A 21,782-nucleotide genomic window follows, 5' to 3' on the forward strand; every position below is an offset into this window, starting at 1 on the left:
AGGATGCTGACTGACTTATGAATGTCGACACCCTGTGTCAGCTCCGGTGTGGTATGTTTGTCCTACCGTGAAACGGCGATGAGTCACATCATGCTCTCTCCGCCATGTTGCAACCTTTTGTCTAGTCGGTCTCGCAGTCCCTGAACCACATTATTTTCTCTAATGCCCAGCCCTCCCTGCAATGTAGTCTGTCTCACAGTCCCTGAACCACATTATTTTCTCTAATGCCCAGCCCTCCCTGCAATGTAGTCTGTCTCACAGTCCCTGAACCACATTATTTTCTCTAATGCCCAGCCCTCCCTGCAATGTAGTCTGTCTCACAGTCCCTGAACCACATTATTTTCCCCTAATGCCCAGCCCTCCCTGCAATGTAGTCTGTCTCACAGTCCCTGAACCACATTATTTTCCCTAATGCCCAGCCCTCCCTGCAATGTAGTCTGTCTCACAGTCCCTGAACCGTATTATTTTCCCTACTGCCCAGCCCTCCCTGCAATGTAGTCTGTCTCACAGTCCCTGAACCGTATTATTTTCCCTACTGCCCAGCCCTCCCTGCAATGTAGTCTGTCTCACAGTCCCTGAACCGTATTATTTTCCCTACTGCCCAGCCCTCCCTGCAATGTAGTCTGTCTCACAGTCCCTGAACCACATTATTTTCCCTACTGCCCAGCCTTCCCCGCAATGTAGTCTGTCTCACAGTCCCTGAACCGTATTATTTTCCCTACTGCCCAGCCCTCCCTGCAATGTAGTCTGTCTCACAGTCCCTGAACCGTATTATTTGCCTTAATGCCCAGCCTTCCCTGCAATGTAGTCTGTCTCACAGCCCCTGAACCACACTATTTTCCCTACTGCCCAGCCCTCCCTGCAATGTAGTCTGTCTCACAGCCCCTGAACCACATTATTTTCCCTACTGCCTAGCCCGCCCTGCAAAGCTAAAGCCCTACATCAGGGAGACTATATAACGTTGTAGATTATCCCTGCCTAACTGAAGCAAGTCTACACTCCAGAGGTTCAATCGCCCATCTCGCTGGGGCTCTTTTTCAATTTGAATAGGTCTATTTGTTGACATCAATATTATATACATTCAGAGACTTACAGTCAGTCTTGTTTTGTCTCGACTCAATGTCTGTTTCACAATTCATTAGACTAACGCTTAGTGTATGAAAATAAATAATTTTGATAGAAACAATATTTCTGTTTGAATGTAAAAGGTGCCAAGCGAGAGTGTATACCTTGTATAACCTTGACTCGCTTCATTACGTTTTGCATACAGGGCTGAGTGGATTGGGAATGTCGGGGTTGGGAGTTTGTATTTCAACCAACGTCACGTAAGCTGTCTATGACGTGACGACTCTTGTGTACAATGTTTGTTGTGAATACAAGATGAATGATCACATTCTCTTGTGTGTATGGATGCTTTTGTATATTCGCCCAGACACAGAGTCCCATGCACAATATATATATCGGGTGATATAAGATTTATCTATGCAAAGCACGCAATCCGAGACTGGATTTGTTGGGGGTTTTATACCGTGGCTGTCTTTGTGATCCGCCTAGTTTGTTTGTCAGAAAGTGAGATCCCATACGTGAGACTTACGGTAGCCGCAATGTGCAGTTAGTGCATGGCGGGTCTTTATTAGAAACATAACACGTTGGGTGGTTGCAGTTACGACCTAGGTTTTAGTTAACAATACAGTTGTGGTTTCTACGAATTAAATACCTTAAGTACCTCCGCTACAGCTGGCCAAACGCTACAACATGAGTCCAGTAGGTTAGGCAGGAAGCAACGGTTGCTGGTTCGAATCTCAAGTTTACTTTATTGATTGCCTTGGTTTGTCAGGGCCACACTTGTGAGCCTCGCCACAGTGGTGCAGTTAATGCGGGCCTTCCGCCTTGTTACGCCGATCCGGCGGGAGTTGCTCAAAGATGTGTAATGTTGTCTAAAGGGTGACGGCGCTCTTAGAGGTTGTCTTGCAGGTGACAACGCAGCTGCAGTTTTGAATCGTCACAGTAGGGAATTACTTGTGACTGTTTGTGTTGGGTGGAGATGGGCGTTGGGGGAGGGGCGATGTATTCTCGAATTATTCGGAGATGTATGACGCCAGGGCTGTGTCAGTCTTAGGTGTCATTTCCCTGAAACGTGCTACAATAAGACCGTGTAGACCAAGTGTTGTTGGACATACCACAACAACGTCCGCGTAGACTAAGTTTTACAAGGTTTTACATTCCGAAACAGGGATTGTGTAGGCTAGGTTTTACAAAATGTTACATACCAAAACAGTGACTGCGTAGGCTAGGTTTTACAAGGTTTTACATGCCGAAACAGGGGCTACCAACTCCATGTTTTATGACACTTTCCAAAATAAGGGCTGCCTAGTCCAAGTTCTAAGAGACATGTCACAATAATAGCTGCGTATCCCAAGTTGTACTAGACATACCACAATAAGGGCCACCTAGTCCAAGTAAGTGAATGAGTTTAGTTTTACGCCGCACTCAGCAATATTCCAGCTATAAGGCGGCGGTCTGTAAATAATCAAGTCTGGAACAGACAATCCAGTGATCAACAGCATGAGCATCGATCTGGGCTATTGGGAACCGATGACATGTGTCAACCAAGTCAGCGAGCCTGACCACCCGATCCCGTTAGTCGCCTCTTACGACAAGCATGGGTAACTGCAGATCAATGTTCTAACCCGGACCTTCACGGGTAAGTAAGAGATATACCACAAGAAAGGATGAACAGGTTTAGTGATGACATTTTTCCGAATTGCTACTACACGGCCACCTTAAATATCAAAGTGGTAACTGTTGCACACATGCGTGCCAAGCTTGCACGTACTGTACTCTGCAAGGTTTAGGGTTCGTACATAGAACTGCACAAGTGTCCTAAGAATGTCAACACGGATGTTTCGCTCTAAGGATTGTGTACCTGTAGTAATGTTGATTGTAGGAATGTAAAACATCCTGAAACACTAAATCCTAGAACATCCTAAATCCTTGCAACTGTTACCCTGCACTTCGTATTAGCAATCAAAGAAACCAAGTTTGATGGAAGAAACTACAATGGTACAGAATTACGCGCTATTTGCTTTATTTCAGCGAAATTAGTTATTGGTTCCTTTAAAACAGAAACACGTGCAAGAGTCAAATCTCTTTATATTGCTATAGTCAGTCCTGCACACGGAAACACATACATCCCAATGCTTGTCGTAAGAGGCGATTATCGGATCGGGTGGTCAGGATCGCTGACTTGGTTGACACATGTCATCGTATACCAGTTGCGTAGATCGATGTCCATTCTGCTGATCACTGGATTTTCTGGTCCAGACGCGATTATTTACAAACCGATGCGGTATACGTCGCACTCACCAATAAAAAGAAGTTGTTATCCATAAAGTTTGTTCTATATTGTACTTCCCAACTAAAATGCCACTCAAAGAAGCGATGCGATATAACTGGAATATTACCGAACAACAGTCAGCCAATCAATCGTCGAAGACGTTCTATCACCCACACCTTGCCATGTACATTGACGCTCGTCCCTATGTCCAACCTGGACCTCACTCTACACCACACTTACAACCTGACCCCCCACCCTGACCTGTATCTTAACATTCACCCCTGCGCCCAACTAGCTCTTCACCATACGTCCATCATGACATCAGCATTAACATTCATCACTCGTACGCCCAACCTGGTCTTTAACTTAAGCATCCGACCCTACATCAATCCTGACCTGTATCTTAACATTCACCCCTGCGTCCAGTTAGCTCTTCACCATACGTCCATCATGACATCAGCATTAACATTCATCACTCGTACGCCCAACCTGGTCTTTACCTTAAGCATCCGACCCTACATCAATCCTGACATGTCATTAACATACAGCCCCGGCGTCCAACCTGACGCTCACCCTGGCGTCCACCTAAACGTCTACCTCTATGCCCAACCTGACGTCACTACGCCATCCTCCCGGCTCCAATGCGACTGCCGACCATCACACAAAGCCTAACTACATCTTTAGAGCTCCAGCAGCCACAACTACTCAACAGTAATGACATACACGTTCCATCTGATACCAGGAACACGAACGGATACAGTAGCTGCCCAATGAAGATGCATCCGTGAAACGCACAACATGTCCTCAAATATATCTACATCTTAACTTCTCTTTCATGAGCCGTCACCAAATCTTCTCAACTACTCGCTCCGGACATCCACTACTAACCCGACACCACTAAAGTTTATAAGCCACTAGGGAAACTTCAGATCTAGGTCTATATACTAACGTTGAGGTATTGCATGACATTGTGTCAACCATCACAGGTGGAACGTGACGGAAGATTAGCATAAGAAACAGAGACGAGTACCCTTTTCTTCAATAGAGGGTCTGGGGACGGCTATTAAATTTGGCGATTATATGAAGTTTTAAACGCTGGAAGTTGGGACCGGAGCATCCGAGCCCTTGGGCCCTTGAAATCATTCTCTTGTAGTTATTCCTGTTAGCTAGGACTTTTGTTTTAACTTGCTTAGGTAACGTTCCACAGTGAGTGAGTGAGTGAGTGAGTGGGTTTTGGGTGGGTGGGTGAGTGAGTGAGTGAGTGAGTGAGTGAGTGAGTGAGTGAGTGAGCGAGCGAGCGAGTGAGTGAGTGAGTGAGTGAGTGAGTGAATTTAGTTTTACGCCGCTGTCAGTAATATCATGGCGGTGGACACCAAAAATGGGCTTCACATATTGTGCCCATGTGGAGAATCGAGCCCGGGTTTTTTCGGCGTGACAAGCGAACGCTTTAACCACTAGGCTACCCCACCGTCCCTCCACACTGTGGATCTGGAGTTTTTCCTTCGCAATTGCCCAAACATACCTTCCTACAAAATCTATCAACGCAAACTGCATTTCATCTACAAAATAATTTTTCGTAATATTGTATGATTCTGTTGCAGGTGCCTTCCTCATTCCGTATTTCCTATGTGTCATCTTCGGGGGTATCCCGCTCTTCTACCTGGAGGTCGCCCTTGGTCAGTTCATGGGCGTCGGAGGTCTGAAGGCATGGAACGTTGTACCTCTGCTGCAAGGTAAGGGGTGATAACATAATGCATTTATCGGCACACGTTAACGGTTATCAGTTGGTTCAGTTGTGTAAGGCACCGTAGGCCTCTGTATGAGAAAGAGATTCTTTATTTCCTCCAGAAATGAATCCGAAGATTATGGATATGTGAATTGAATCAAACATAAAACATGTTAGCATTTACATACAGGACAATGTCATTTATGATTGACATTTGATATGTACAGAAATATTATCAAACATTCACTTGTGCACAGAGTGCCTGTATTAGAATACAAACTCAAAATTTGGTTTCAAATGATACTATTAGACAAATGTCGCAAGTTTTATAATTACAACATGATATGTGTCCGCCAAGGGATCGTGTGAACTGTATATCTGCACCTTGGAGTGTTGACAGCTTTCCGTCGTCCTGCCGCCCCTCCAGACCGCCTCCGTGGTGTTGTGGTTAGAGCGTCCGCCCGGAGAGCGGAAGGTCGCGGGTCCGATCCCCGACAGCGTCATACCAAAAGACGTTAAAATATGATACTTGTTGTCCCTGCCTGGCGCTCGGCATTAATGGGTACAACAAGGACTGGTCGGCTCGGAGTCAGTATAATGTGTCTGAGTGGGGCATTCATGCTTCACTGCGGCATGGTATCTCAGTGAGCTAGCACTATAAAACCAGCTGAAGTCTGGGCTAGTACAAGCAGCCGCACATACCAATACACAGGCATGCACGTCGTCATATGAGCGAAATATTCTCAAGCACGACGTTAAACCCAATTTCACCTCACCTCACCTCACCTGCCGCCCTTCCAGAATCCCCTGAACGATGGTTCGATTCCCACAAACCTGGGTGTCGTTGTACAAAACAACCTTAACGCTAACACTACCTTAAGTCTTTGTTACGGTCACCTTTGCGCAAAGATCGCTTTGTACACCGGCACCCTGATCAATATCCCTTGTTTACATACACGTCATCGTAGGTTTCACCAAAATGGTAAAAAGGTTGGCTTTAGGCTTTCCTTTCCGTCATGATGAAACTGAAATAAAGTTTACTGTACCATTGCTGCCCAGATCTCTCCTTTATTTTTCGAAACATGAAACATTTATCAGGAATAGGTTGGAAACAAACTTCATTACATTTGAATGTACTTTACTCAGGTTTACAATGAATATTTTTATGATAAATAAACTACGAGGCAGTATACATATATTAACTTTGCATCTACTCTATCATTTCTTTGTACATAACGTGTAGGATCCGGGTAAGAGTGGAGTCCACGCGATCTGTTTGATGATTGAATGAACTGGATGGTCAGCACCGGTGACATGGACGAATGTGTAGCGTCGACGTCGGACGATGCTCAGGCTGTCAAAGTCACTGGCTTGAATCTATTCTGGCTTATGTTAAGGACGCTGTCATGTCGCTGGCGACTTGCCAAGTGTTGTGTTAAACTTCAGGCAACCGCAATCCTTTTAATAAAAATATAATGCTCGTTCAATGACTCAGCAGAAATTCTAACAAAGAATGGAAACGTTGAAATGACTCAAAACCATCGCATATATTTGGCTTAATGTTTATTTCCACTAGACGACTTTATTATTAGATTGTCAAGAGTTCCTGCGGCAGTCACGTACTCCATTGTTGTGCTTTGAATCGACCATGTAGACCCCGAAACATTTCCCAAGCAGGGGAAATGTTTCACTTTTCGAGCACAGCGCCTAAGATGTTGTCTTATGATCAGATAACAAAGACGTTTCAATATACATTGTTAAACTTTTCTAGGTGCTTTGTGATAATAAAGTTTCACATAGAAATTGTACGCCCTTATCAACAAGAGTTGTGTGTACATTTAGTGCGCAGTGTCCGTGACTAAGTCTGATAAATACAGATTCATCACGTCTCTTACGACGGCATCTGTAATGTATCTAAAGGACCAGAGTTTGTCCATTAGTAATCCACGAGAACAACCCCCCATAACTGTTGCCATTTTATGGAGACAGACTTCACAATCACATCTTCGAAATCCTTTTGGCATGGCCTGAATTCAGACTGATCAACCTTATTCTTCAGCAATCCTGACTTATCTGCTTGTTCAATACCTACCGGGGCGGTAGGGTAGCCTAGTGGTTAAAGCGTTCGCTCGTCACGCCGAAGACCCAGGTTCGATTCCCAACATGGGTACAATATGTGAAGCCCATTTCTGGTGTCCCTCGCCGTGATATTGCTGGAGTATTGCTAAAAGTGGCGTAAAACCCAACTCACTCACTCACTCATTACCCTACCAACCCAAATGAGGTGAAACCCATAAAACATCACAAAAGATGTATTTATAAATTGGGTCCAGTTTTTAAAAGGCATTTAGATGTTAGATGAACATGAATACATGACACGTTTTATGGATAACAAGTTCTTTTTCTATTCTTTACACGACGTTTCAGAGCTAATTCTTGCTCCTTCATCAGAAGTTGTTATCTATAAAAGGTGTCATGTATTCAAATTGGGTCCAGTTTAGAAATTAATCATTTCTGGACCCATTTCGTGGCTTTGGTCTCCCTCTCGATATGCTTCGCTTGGTTTGCCTTGTTTTGAGACGTGAAAGAATTTCTAGGGCGGGTAATTCTCTTTCAAAGAACCACGGCAATGGGCCAAGGGGTAAGTTGTTGGTTCACCATATCCCTGAAACATAAGAATGATGGTTCCGGGGTATTTACCATAATGTAATGAAGATACTAGATTGGCTGGTTTTGTTGTTTTACGCCGCACTCAGCAATATTCCAGCTGTATGGCGGCGGTCTGTAAATAATCAAGTCTGGAGCAGACAATCCAGTGATCAACAGCATAAGCATCGATGTACGCATTTGGGATAGGATGACATGTGTCAACCAAGTCAGCGAGCCTGACCACCCGATCCCGTTAGTCGCCTCTTACGACAAGCATGGGTTACTGAAGATCAATTCTAACTCGGATCTTCGCGGGTTAGATTTTAGACACCTGTAATGCAACACGATGGTATCTGGTACATTTTATGTGTGTTTATGTGGACAGGTATCGGTATGGCCACCGTCATCATCGTCTTCCTCCTCAACTGCTACTACAACGTGATTCTGTGCTGGGCCTTCTACTACATGTTCTCGTCATTCACCACCACGTTGCCATGGGCAACCTGCAACCACGACTGGAACACCGAGAACTGCTCCGAGAACTTCGTGACAGCAGCTATGACCGGCAACGGCACCAACTCAACCAACCCCGACAGCATCATCACCAACCTGACTGACCTTAACATCACTCGGTCTTTTGTAGACCCCGTGACGGAATACTGGGAGTGAGTAGTTATAGGAATTGAAAGTGGGTTTTTTGGTGTGTGTTTTCAGTGGTTTATTGATATAACAGATTCACTCCGTGGTGGCTTATACTGTTAAACCACAGATGATTGATAAGCTACACGAGGTGCAGGTGATGTATATTGACATACGTGATACTGTTTATGATACTGCATTATGAAGCAAAATAAGTGATGGAAATCGGATCAACGGCTCAAGAACACCGCTGTTCGTCTCAAAGTGTACAGTCTTGGCTTCCAAGAAAACTACCCCGAAGGCAGTTATTATTACATGGCTGTTACGATTGCTTGTGTATCATGACTGTCTGCTATTGTATTAGTCATTGTATCTTAATTGTTAACTTACATCGTAGCTTGACTGTCACGATTGTTTTTGTATCATGTTTTTGTATCAAGTATTGTTGAATCATGACTATTATGACTGTCATTTTATCTTGACTGTTAATATTGTTTTTGCATCATGACTGCCTGCTATTGTATTATTTAATAATTAATTGTATATTGACTGTTACAAGTATTATTGACTCGTGACTATTATGACTGCTATTGTATCTTGACTGTTATAAGTATTATTGACTCGTGTTTATTATAACTATCGTTGTATATTGACTGTTGCGAATGTTATTGTATCTTGACTGTTACGAGTATTATTGACTCATGACTATTATAACTATCGTTGTATATTGACTGTTGCGACTGTTATTGTATCTTGACTGTTGCGAGTATTATTGACTCATGACTATTATAACTATCGTTGTATATTGACTGTTGCGACTGTTATTGTATCTTCACTGTTGTAAGTATTATTGACTCATGACTATTATAACTATCGTTGTATATTGAATGTTGCGACTGTTATTGTATCTTGACTGTTACGAGTATTATTGACTCATGACACTTATGACAGCCATTGTATCTTGACTGTTACAAGTATTATTGAATCATGATGCGATTGTCATTGTTCCGTGACTATTATAACTGTCGTTGTATCTTGACTGTTACGAGTATTATTGACTCATGACACTTATGGCAACCATTGTATCTTGACTGTTACAAGTATTATTGAATCATGATGCGATTGTCATTGTTCCGTGACTATTATAACTGTCGTTGTATCTTGACTGTTACGAGTATTATTGACTCATGACACTTATGGCAGCCATTGTATCTTGACTGTTACAAGTATTATTGACTCATGACACTTATGGCAGCCATTCTATCATGACTACGATACGATTGTCGATTGTTCCGTGACTATTATAACTGTCGTTGTATCTTGACTGTTACGAGTATTATTGACTCATGACACTTATGGCAGCCATTGTATCTTGACTGTTACAAGTATTATTGACTCATGACTATTATGACTGTTACGATTGTCATTGTTCCGTGACTATTATAACTGCCGCTGTATCCTGCAGACATAAGGTTCTGGGAATCTCCGATGGATTGCACGACATGGGTGGCATCAAGTGGGATCTCTGCCTCTGCCTCATCTTCGCCTGGATCGTCGTCTACGCCTGCATATGCAAGGGCATCAAGTCATCGGGCAAGGTATATCTGTACTCTACACACTGATGAGTTATTATAATATCTCAAAGAAAAACGTAAATGTCATCATGTTTTAGTTTGGATTTAATATGATAATACCCGGCCTCAAACCAGTAATTTCTTTGAAAACATATCGACTCATTTGTTCCACATGAATCCACATCCAATCGCGTTAGCTGCATGTCATAATGTCCATCATGCCTAGATCGATGCTTCTGATTACCATCACTGGATAGTCTGATTGTCAGACTCGATTACTTACAGACCGCCAACATAAAGCTGGAATATTGCTGAAAGAAGCTAAAGTCCAGATAAAGTAGGCATGTGCGCAGGTCCAGAACCAGCTCTTAAGGGGCAAGAGGTTATCGCAAAGTGTCACTCCTATAGAAAGGTTGAATTAAGCCGTTCAACCATTACGTTGACTGGTGAAGCGGCTGACAGTATATAATGGTGATATAAATCACATATGGACACCGTCATAATTCCACCTATATCCCGAACTCTAGACCATTAAATTAGGCCACGTTAGAATTCCACTTAAGCCCTGGCATACATGGGCCCTAGACCATTACATAGATGTGATGTACAGATGCATAAATTAGTACTGGTGCTAGAAAAGATGTCAGGATAGTTGACAGTTACGCATGAAGGTCAGATGTGTTCAGGTGTGTGGAACCTTGTAGATGACTCCAGGTCTCCGTGAACTCAGGAAGGTGAAACTCGCCAGACCGGTTGTTGTTTAACGGTTGAACGAACATATGCCCATACAGATATATTTTTCACGAGAGACTTGAAAGGTGAACATACATGACTGCAGAATGTTCTCAAAAACATGCATGAAAACTAAACAAGTGGATCTTAGTTCATATCTTGATGGCTTGTCAAAACAGGCACACGAGAAGCTTTCTTGGAAAATGTATGATCATTATATCTTTGCCTTTTGTATTGTCTCAATTAACCGGGTATTGCGTAGCCTGAATGAGCGAGTAGTGCTGTTTAAAGCCACAGTCAGCAATATGCCAACAATATGCTGTTAGTCTGTAGGGGCGGTGGGGTAGCCTAATGGTTAAAGCGTTGGCTCGTCACGCCGAAGACCCGGGTTCGAATCCCCACATGGGCACAATGTGTGAAGCCCATTTCTGGTGTCCCCCGCCGTGATGTTGCTGGAATATTGCTAAAAGCGGCGTAAAACCAAACTCAGTCAGTCAGTCAGTTAGTCTGTAAATGGTCAAGTCTGGAACATGCAATCCAGTGGTTGATAATATGAGCTTGCCTTCATTTCATCGACCAAGACGCGGAGCCTGACCACCCGATCAATTAGGTTCCCCCCTAGATCAGCATACTTTGTTAGGGGCCAGTTCTAACCCAGAAGTCCTCGTGTAGCTGCTCTAGTGGAGTACTAGCAATGGGAAGCTGGAAACTGTGTGAGAGGGACTATGAAGACCTGTTGGTACATATAGTCTGCCAGTGTACATGTACCGAACAACAACGAGAAGAGTTGTGGTGCAGCATACTATCCATTGAGCCAATAGACCTGAGTGTGACGCTTCACACCATGAATGATGTGGATATGGTTTGCTGCCTCTTATCCTGGCGACCTCCAGTACCTCTGAACGGAGGTGATGATGACATTTATGCTCCGATGTTGATCAATGGACTATTCAGACTGTGTTTGATGATTCAGTAAACCACTGGATTGTGAACACAATCTAGCAGGCTTGCAAGTTTGCATGCTTGCACACTTCGCCTTCTCGCATTCCTGAAATTGTATATACTCTAGAATTCTTGCATTCTCAAAATTGTACATTCCATCGCGTTCTCGCATTTCTGAAATTGTATACTCTCTTGCATCCTCGAAATTGTACATTCTTTCGCATTTTCGCATTTTTGAAATTGTATATTCTCTCACATTCTCATGATTTCTGATGTAACTCTCCTCAGGAGGAATAAAGAACATAATAATAATAATGCTCATAGCGCTAACAATCAAAGCTCAGCACATTATGACCCGGATAACCCAAGCCGCCTGTAAGGCGCTAGAAGGTTAACAGTCACATGACTTATCCCATCGGGTACCCATTTTCTGCTGGGTGAACAGAGATAATTTTGAACTAACTCACTTTCCTAAGGTGAGATCACGTGTATCAAATGTGCTTCGTTGTGGAGCAGGACTGAAGTGCTAGAAACTCCCAGGAGTCAAGGTGCTAAACACAGTCACCAAGCCAAGGACTCTCCGTGCCCAACGTTGCTTAACTTCAACTGATTTGTGACCTGCTCTCTATGCACAGGACCCCACACCACATTCTATCGATAAAGTGATCGGTGATGCATGAGAGAGTTTAAGTTTGCTGGGCCTGCCAAACAGACCGAGCACTGACCCCCCTTTAGCGGTGAGGTGAAATGGTGTTTAACGCCATGTTCAAGATTATACATCGACGTGCATCATATGCACGTGTGTGTTTACTTACTCAAAGCCCATTTTCATCCCATTTTTGCCGAGCACCAGACCGGCCCCTTTCACGTTGCAAATATGTCACATGTGTATGTTGTGACGCTCTTCAAATGAACTCCCTCACTCTGTCCCTAGGTGATGTACGTGACTGCTACTTCCCCATACATCTTCATGCTGTGTCTGCTGATCAGAAACGCCCTCCTCGACGGCGCATACGACGGCGTCATTTTTTACCTGAAGCCAAACGTTGCTAAGCTAGCTGACATTCAGGTACGTTCATCTGCCCCTTTTGTTCCTCAAATGACTCAGACCTGTACATACTCAAGTGAAGATTGTGGTTAAGCGGATTCCACTCATAGATTGGACTAACGTCTAGTTTCTGAAATGAACCCAGTTTACAGAAAATAAAATAAAATAAAATAAAAAGGAGCCCAAAGACTTTATTCATGCTCAGAAAATAGACTATTCTGTCATACAGACCCTGAAACAAACATATCCAAGAAAACCCATGCAAGTCTAGAATATGTGGCAAATCTCTGGAAATGAAGAAAGTCTCTGGGCTCCTTTTCATTATATTTTCTAGGGGCGGTGGGGTAGCCTAGTGGTTAAAGCGTTGGCTCGTCACGCCGATGACCAGGGTTCGATTCTTCTGGGTACAATGTGTTCATTTCTGGTGAGACGTGATATTGCTGGAATATTGCTAAAAGCGGCGTAAAACTAAACTCAGTCAGTCAGTCAGTTATATTTTCTAATTATTTTTTATGAACAGTTTTCTTCTGTAAAATATGTTCATTTCAGAGGCTAGATCTTAGTTTAAAGATAGACAAGCCACGTATTGTGGGCTACATTGGGTATATATGTTTCAGGGTACGTACACAATGTGTCAGGGTACGACAGACTACTGATAGATTTACATAATTATTTAAAGACAGTTTCGCATGGCATTTTTCCCGTAAACAAATCAGGATGCTTTTGTGTTTCAATGTTAAACAGTTAAATGTTCCCGTGCATGACTGGTACTTAAGGATAGTGTATACCTATATGGCTATTCCAGGTGTGGGTGGATGCTGGGACCCAGATCTTCTTCTCTTATTCCATATCACTGGGTGCGCTGACAGCGCTTGGATCCTACAACAAGTTCCATCACAATTCCTACAGGTAATATTACTGATAACGACAAGCCTAAACATGTGAGGAGGGTTCACTAACACCCCCCGACCGTGACTCACAACTAAACTGACATTGACACCCCTTTATAAGACTTGTTAAAAACCTGCAGGCCCCGGAACAATTAGGTCTGCTAGATAATAGATAAATAATGTTCTACCTGGGTGAGACATTGCCAAATACAGGAATAGTTCCAAATTTGGAAACAATTCATGACAAGATAACCATTAGGGACACCTATCAATAGACAAAGAAATGTTCCCCAAATCTGAAAACAATCCATCAAATAATTTACAAGCTATTTGTTGAACAAAAATTTCAAAGTTGTACACTGTACCTCTCCTTTAGACAAAGAATTTCAAAATTAAGAAATTTTTCAACCATACTTTTGAAATCATTGATTTAACACACTTCTCTAAGTTCAACTTCGTAAATTGCTGTAAAGTTTGAAAACAAAATAAAATATCATAATCACAATTTGCACTGCCGATGTTGTATCCGAGACACCAAAAGTTCGCAGGGCTCGTCCGGGATTCGAACCCGGGACCTCTCGCACCCAAAGCGAGAATCATACCCCTAGACCAACGAGCCTCGCATGGTTCAGCTGGCTATGTTAAGGATCCAGATCGCTAAGAAAGGCAGGAAAGCGTCCACGACAGGCAACCGCCAAAACAATGCAACTTTACACAAGTGTTTACTAACATAAAAACATAACATTACATTTAATTCTACACTGTCTAACCTAGATGTGCAAACACGACGGCCTTGCGACGGATGTGCAAACTTCGACGTGAACCCATTACCTTTGTCTGAAACGACTAAAGGACTCGATATTTATCTGAAACACGAGTTGTCTACCTTTGATTCATGTTAGAATATGAAGACGTGCATTACACAGGCAATTAAAGCTTTTCACTTTGACTGACTGACTGACTGAGTTTGGTTTTACGCCGCTTTTAGCAATATTACAGCAACATCAAGGCGGTGGACACCAGAAATGGGCATTACACGGGCCATGTGGGGATTCGAACCCGGGCTTCGGCGTTTCAACGCTTTGAACACCGCCCCTTTTCACTTTGAACAATCACCACACAATGTAATGCAGTCAGACTTTTTGCAAACACTTTGAATCCATACCCTACGCCGAATTCTCCCCTACCCCAGCCACCACCACTCACAAAAATCACGTGTGAAAAAAGAAAAGAAAAGAACAGCAGCACACATTAATTTCGCCAACTACATATTTGTAAAAAGTTACATTAAGAAACATAGCTACCATCGCTGTAAATATAAATGAATTAAAATATTATAATCAGAACCTGTTGATACTCTATGTATTTTGAAATCCCTTGGCACTTATAACTTTGATACTCAAGAAAGAAAAACGTTTATAGTTCGGCTGGCTCAAACGGCTCATGAATTGCAATCTAACTCGAAATATAATATACATGTAATACTTAATGAAACGCTGATCATGATCAAAACATCAGACCAACTCGGTGAGTTTTTGCAGAATTTATGTCCAAATATTTACACAGTTCACTATTTGTTACGAGGGAGGAGTGCAAAGAGAGGAACAGCCAGGTGTACGTGTAGCACGCGCACAAGTGCCGACAAAGTCATTGATTCATTTACCTGTGCTTTCATCCTTTCTCGCACACCCGGCTGTTCCTCTCTTTGCACTCCTCCCTCAGAACAAATAGTGAACTGTGTAAATATTTTAATGATAATGATAGTTTATTAAACAACTTTTTAATTTTTAGGACATAAATTTTGCAAAAAGATCACAGAGTTGATCTGATGTTTTGATTATGATCAGCGTTACATTGAGTATTATATGTTTATTAGCTTTCGAATTGGATTGCAATTCATCGATCCGCCTTTGGGCCAAACGGACTGGAAAAAAATGAAGACGAAAATATTCTGCGATAAGTGTTGTTCATTCTTAGTATCTTCGATTACTTACTTTGGACGAATCACATTTTTCAGGACAAATTCAGATGTCAGATTAGCATAAAGGACCGAGAGAGATTTGTACTCATTTCTAAACAGTCTCACAAGTTCTGATTCGCTCCATTATTTACCTGACCGCGTCATATAGCTGGAATAGTGCGGTGTTAAACAACAGACAGGTGGTTGTGTGATGAGATCAACGTTGCTCGTGCTATCAACCACGGGTTTGCCCATCCGAGACTCTACAAGTTCCAGAAGAGAAGCTAAAATATCATTGACCACAGCGTGAAACGACGCAATGTGGAGATACGTTACATGTTGCAGATGTCCATTAGACTGACCTGAATACATACATGAGTACTTGCTTGGAGGAGTTCTCAGATCTTAATGCAGAGGGAAGCAGTGGGGTAGCCTAGTAGTTAAAGAGTCCGCTTGTCACGATGAAGACCTGGGTTCGAATCCCCACATGGGTACAATGTGTGAAGCCCATTTCTGGAGTTCCCCGCCGATATTGCTGGAATATTGCTAAAAGCGGTGTAAAAACACACTCACTCACTCACTCATGCAGATAGGCATCCGTCGAACTGAAGGATAAGATTTCTGTGTGATTGTAGCACGCATCAGTAGACTATATGCCGACATATGCATGGTTTTGTCTGATCACAACAGCAGGGGAAAGCTCCCCTTTTAACATCTCAAGACTGGAGTACTGGTCAAGCGGTGCCAAACCCATTTCACTCACTCACTACCCGTGTTTCAGGGATGCGGTCCTGTTCGCACTCACCAACAGTGGTACCAGCTTCTTCGCCGGCTTCATCGTGTTCACCATCTTGGGCTACATGGCGAAGACCCAGGGCAGATCTATAGAAGACGTGGCCGAATCAGGTAAGCAGACGACATGGTAGTCTGTCTCACAGTCCCTGAACAACAATATTTTTCCCTACTGCCCAACCCTCCCTGCAATTCTAAAGCTCTAAATGAAGCAAGTCCAGATTTCTCCAGGTTCAGGAATCTCTGGTCTCCCTGGGGTTCCTTTTCAATTTAAATGGATCTATTTGTTACAATCAAAATTATATATATTCAGAGACTAAGCGCGTTAGTCTTACGACATGGGAGAGCTACACAATACCAGATTCGCTATGCATGTGGATATTTTCATTGAATGGTCTATTTTTCTCCTGTGTCTACAACATATACTACTCAAAGGAGTAAAAGAAATCCTTTTCTCAAATTACGTTATAATAAATGCAGTCAAAAGAAAAATTTTGTTTTGTTTAGTAGTTCATATGTACGCCCAGGTTGTGCCTGTTCCTAACCGTTGTTGTACAGTATGACAGGTTCTCTCAAATTTTACAGTATTCAAATTTTTTGCCTAAGACTTGGCATTTCCACTGTTTGGTTTTGAAACCAGAATAAACATAAAAAAAACATTTGAAAATAGGATCTTGTCTGTATGTTCGGTGAAGTTACCCTACACAAGTATAATCTTTCAAGTGGCAAATTCATGGGCCAAGGGAGACAACTCCATGTACCATGACATGTTTCCACACTCTTTGGTGTATCACTATTTCAGCATTACTGTGCACAGCTTTTTTTTATGCAACTTATGAACATGTGATGTAAAATAAATTTATTTCAGAACACCTTAAGTACTTTAAAAATGTTCACATATTTTGACTTAATGATTTGTATACTAACTCCCGTCTCATCTCATCCAGGTCCGGGCCTGGCCTTCATTGCCTATCCTAAGGCTGTGGCTCAGATGCCCGCGGCTCCTGTGTGGTCCATCCTCTTCTTTCTCATGATCATCTTACTGGGTCTCGACAGTCAGGTATGTGGCGACCATCCTATTGGACCGATGAATTACAATCTAACTCGAAAAATAATAAACTTATAATACTCAATGAAACGCTGATCATAATCAAAAAATCAGACCAACTCTGTGATTTATTTGCAGAATTTATGTCCTAAAAATAAAAATGTTGTTTAACAAACTATCATTAAAATTTTGACACAGTTCACTATTTGTTAAGAAGGAGGAGTGCAAAGAGAGGGAGACTTGAGAACATTTAAAAACCGGTTATTACCGCTGATGCATTTTGTATGATTTTCCGGGATGATAACGAGATAGGGCGTGGACTGTCCGTGTTTGCGTGATTATAGTTTCTTCTTCAGTATAGTTCGTGTACGTGTAATGAAAATGATAATAATAATAATACTTTGCATATTTTATAGCGCCATCCATAAGCAAGCTCAAAGGGCTAACATTGTAACATTTCCCCAGGTGTTTTGGGTTTGTGTGCACTTTCTTTCTCATTTGGAAGTATACGTCCCAAGCTGGATTTTGAGTGGCTAGAAGGTTAACAGTAACATCCCCTCCTACCGGGTACCCATTTACTGCTGGGTGATCAGAATCATATTTTGAAGAAGGTCAAAAGATAATAGACGTGCTTCTTGCATTTAAATGTAGGACATTACTGGAGCCCTAAAACCTCTCTGTTATATGACGTTTCTATATCTGTATAGTTCTCTGAGCAGTTATTGTGTAATGCATATCGTTGATGTGAACTAGTGATTGTGTACTGTGTGTTTCTGTTTGTAGTTCGTGGGTGTTGAGGGTGTGATCACGGCCGTGGTGGACCAGTATCCCTCCTACCTCAGAAAGGGCTACCGCAAAGAGATCTTCATCGGCATTGTGTGTTTCTTATCTTTCCTTATCGGCCTTTCCATGGTGACAAACGTAAGTAAAGCCTTTTTCTTGACCGACCAATTTCAGTTACAGATGTAAACCAGCAACGGTACTTTATGTACATTGTTAAAACAGTGGGTCAGACACACACACACACACACACACACACACACACACACACACACACACACACACACACACACACACACACACACACACACACACACACACACACACACACACACACACACACACACACACACACACACACACACACACACACACACACACACACACACACACACCATTAATCTCCTGGATTCGTTACAGTAGTCTATCCACATACATCACCTCTTCCTATATCATCACCCACCGAGCAGATTATTCGACCCCTTTCAGAACCGATCGGGGCGGTGAGGTAGCCTAGTGGTTAAAGCGTTCGCTCGTCACGCCGAACACCCGGGTTCGATTCCCCACATGGATACAATGTGTGAGGCCCATTTCTGGTGTCCCCGCCGTGATATTGCTGGAATATTGCTAAAAGCGCCGTAAAACCAAACTCAGTCAGTCAGTCAGTCTGTCTCACAGTCCCTGAACCACATTAATTTCCCTACTGCCAAGCCCTCTCTGCAGTGCTAAAGCCCTAAATATAGCAAGTCTAGATTTCCTCAGGTTCAGGAATCTCTGAATCTCTGGTCGCCCTGGGGCTCCTTTTCAATATAAATGGGCTTGTTTGTTACTATCAAAATTATATATATTCAGAGACTAAGCCTTAGTCTATCAGTCAGTCAGAACCGATCCCATCACCATCACCATCACCTACCACCGGCACCTAGCTTCACACTTCGTCCACACCAATGTAACCCCCAATCGACGATAGGCTGTACACAGCGTAATCTGTATTGATATAAGTGACAACAGAATAAAAGGAGTGAATTACAAAGATGCTGTCATATGGATAATGAACACATCTATGTAACCAGATAGAGAAACAGCGGAGTTAATCTACGTCCATCAGTACGAATTTGTTGCAAGGGAAATACTATTTTCAATGTACACTTTCTACCGTTAATGACATGCTCGATGTATTATTTGGGTACAGTGAAGCCAATTTCTCGTCTCCCTCGCCTTGATATTGCTGGAATATTGCTAAATGCGGCTTATAAACATATTCACTAAGCACCACCCCACACATTAACAATGTAGACCCGTGGTGAGAAATGAGTGAGTGAGATTGTTTTACGCCGCTGTCAACTAGGTAGGAAGTGACCATATGTGTTGAATGTTTCAGGGAGGGATGTACGTGTTCCAGCTCTTCGACTACTATTCAGGAAGTCGTATTATTCTTTTGGTGGCTTTCTTCGAGCTCATCGCCATCGGCTATATCTATGGTGAGTTGCATTAACATATTGAGATTCGCCCCAACTCATGCTTGTCGTAAGAGGCGACTAACGGGATCGGGCGGTCAGGACCGCTGACTTGGTTTACACATGTCATCGTATCCCATTTGCGCAGATCGATGCTCATGCTGTTGTTCACTGGACTGTCTGGTCCAGACTCGATTATTTACAGACAGCCGCCATATAGCTGGAGTACTGCTGAGTGCGGCGTTAAACAGCAACCAACCTCAACTACTGTGGCGAATAATTTTAACACCGCTTTGAACAGTTTTTCATTGATGTCACCTTGATGTGGATTGTGATATGACAATTCATTGTTACGCATCGATGCATCGATCCATGGGCCGCCGATAAAGTGAATCGATACGAAGTATTACATTGTCGTATATCCCGATACGATACTTCAAAAGGGCCACGATACATCGATTTTTAACTGTGAATATTGCCGAATCGCGATATCTGTCAAGAAAACAACTTACTTTTGTTTGATGATTAAAATACATGATTACTTATTTTCCCTTCAAAAGTAAACGTTTTCTCCGAATTTTTTGCGTCAAGAACTGTGTCAGACATAGCACATAGCATAGATGTGGAACGAATGCAGATCGAAGAATTTTATTGATAACAAAATGTGAACCAGCCGAAGTTCGAACCAATGATCATAGGTGTCTTGCACACCCAAGGGACATAACACTGCGCGACGAGATGCAGAGTCTGGTCCACCGGTGTTGTAACAACGGCTGCATTGGTTGATTGTTGTTTAACACCGCACTCAGCTATATGGTGACGGTTTGTAAATAATCGAGTCTCGACCAGACAAGCCATTGATCAACAAGCATGAGCATCGATCTCTGCAACTGGGATAGGATGACATGTGTCAACCAAGTCAGCGAGCCTGACCATCCGATCCCGTTAGTCGCCACTTTCGACAAGCATGGGTTGCTGAAGATTAATTCTAATCCGGATCCACAACGACTGGAAGGGCAAAGGGGTAGTCGTATGGTTAAAGCGTTCACTCGTCACACCGAAGACCCCTGTTTAATTCCCCATACGGTAACAATATGTGGAGCCCTTTTCCGATATTGCTGGAGAATTGGTCACCATAACACCATACACACTCAACTCACTCACTCCAGAAAGACAATGATTCGTCAGTCATTAGTAGGTTGGTCCGCTAACAAGGAGTCGGGGAAACTTAATGACTGTAACCCTTCACACAATGTTGAACCTTCTGTTTTCAGGTGTAAACCGCTTCCTGGCCAACATTGAGATGATGCTTGGCTGGAACATCCTCCCTTTCATGAAGATCTGCTGGCTGTTTTTCTCGCCCCTTTTCTGCATTGTGAGTTCTTTGAATGCTATGTTGAAATCAATGATATCTCAAATACTGTGCTCCATGCTATGTTGAATTCAATGATATGTCAAATACCGTGCTCCATGCTATGTTGAAATCAATGATATGTCAAATACCGTGCTCCATGCTATGTTGAATTCAATGATATGTCAAATACCGTGCTCCATGCTATGTTAAAGATTCTGCTCAAAGGAGTCGTCACTGACACTAATATATTTAATACCCTGTGGTTTTGCAGTCCATCTTCGTGATGAGTGCCATAAACTACTCGGAGCTGACCTACGAAAGGCCATCAGTAGTGTACACCTACCCGGACTGGGCGGTAGCTATCGGATGGACAATGGCGTGTTTCTCCATCATCTGGGTGCCCATCATCGCTCTCTACAAGTACCTCAAGTGCAGGGTACGTTGTAAGGCAGTAGTTGGTGATTCAATATTCACAGTCTGGTGAAATATAGACAAACTACACATCTAAGACATCATTGCGTGGATTACGGCAGATAATGCAAGCATTGAGCATCGTTTGTTTGCTGTTTAATGCATCGCTCAGGAGTATGCCAGTATCTAAAGGCATTTTGTTTATAACGGAGCCAGGACACGAAAATACAGAAATACAGAAATTTACATCATAAGCATCGGTCGATTCATTTTGTTGATATATTTGAATTCCTTACACATTTTTACATATTTAAAAGCCTTAAATACTGTATTATATTATACTTTAGCTTCATTACAATGAACTTCAGGTGGTAAAATGACAAAAAATTGTAAATCTACGAAGAAAAACAATGTGACATTACTCTACATACTACTCTGTTAAA

The 21,782-nt window shown here is 42.6% G+C and overlaps 1 protein-coding gene and 1 non-coding gene across 2 annotated transcripts in view; one reads left to right on the forward strand and one right to left on the reverse strand.

The window, feature by feature from the left end:
• The window catches only part of LOC124280434 (sodium- and chloride-dependent GABA transporter 2-like), a 35,823-nt gene that overhangs the window by 13,073 nt on the left and 968 nt on the right, over nucleotides 1-21,782 (forward strand). The window contains exons 2-12 of the mRNA XM_046716723.1: nucleotides 4,939-5,070; nucleotides 8,098-8,377; nucleotides 9,817-9,949; nucleotides 12,534-12,668; nucleotides 13,453-13,556; nucleotides 16,279-16,403; nucleotides 17,237-17,349; nucleotides 18,121-18,258; nucleotides 19,499-19,598; nucleotides 20,849-20,949; nucleotides 21,200-21,364. Of these exons, the coding sequence (XP_046572679.1) occupies nucleotides 4,939-5,070; nucleotides 8,098-8,377; nucleotides 9,817-9,949; nucleotides 12,534-12,668; nucleotides 13,453-13,556; nucleotides 16,279-16,403; nucleotides 17,237-17,349; nucleotides 18,121-18,258; nucleotides 19,499-19,598; nucleotides 20,849-20,949; nucleotides 21,200-21,364 (1,526 nt within the window). The remainder of the gene's footprint in view (nucleotides 1-4,938; nucleotides 5,071-8,097; nucleotides 8,378-9,816; nucleotides 9,950-12,533; nucleotides 12,669-13,452; nucleotides 13,557-16,278; nucleotides 16,404-17,236; nucleotides 17,350-18,120; nucleotides 18,259-19,498; nucleotides 19,599-20,848; nucleotides 20,950-21,199; nucleotides 21,365-21,782) is intronic.
• Nucleotides 14,085-14,156, reverse strand: Trnap-ugg. Its single transcript has one exon. It is a non-coding gene; the product is annotated as a tRNA-Pro (tRNA).

This window comes from Haliotis rubra, unplaced genomic scaffold (assembly GCF_003918875.1).
Source record: "Haliotis rubra isolate DU_JTF1 unplaced genomic scaffold, ASM391887v1 Scf1, whole genome shotgun sequence".
In the NCBI taxonomy this organism is placed as follows: domain Eukaryota; kingdom Metazoa; phylum Mollusca; class Gastropoda; order Lepetellida; family Haliotidae; genus Haliotis; species Haliotis rubra.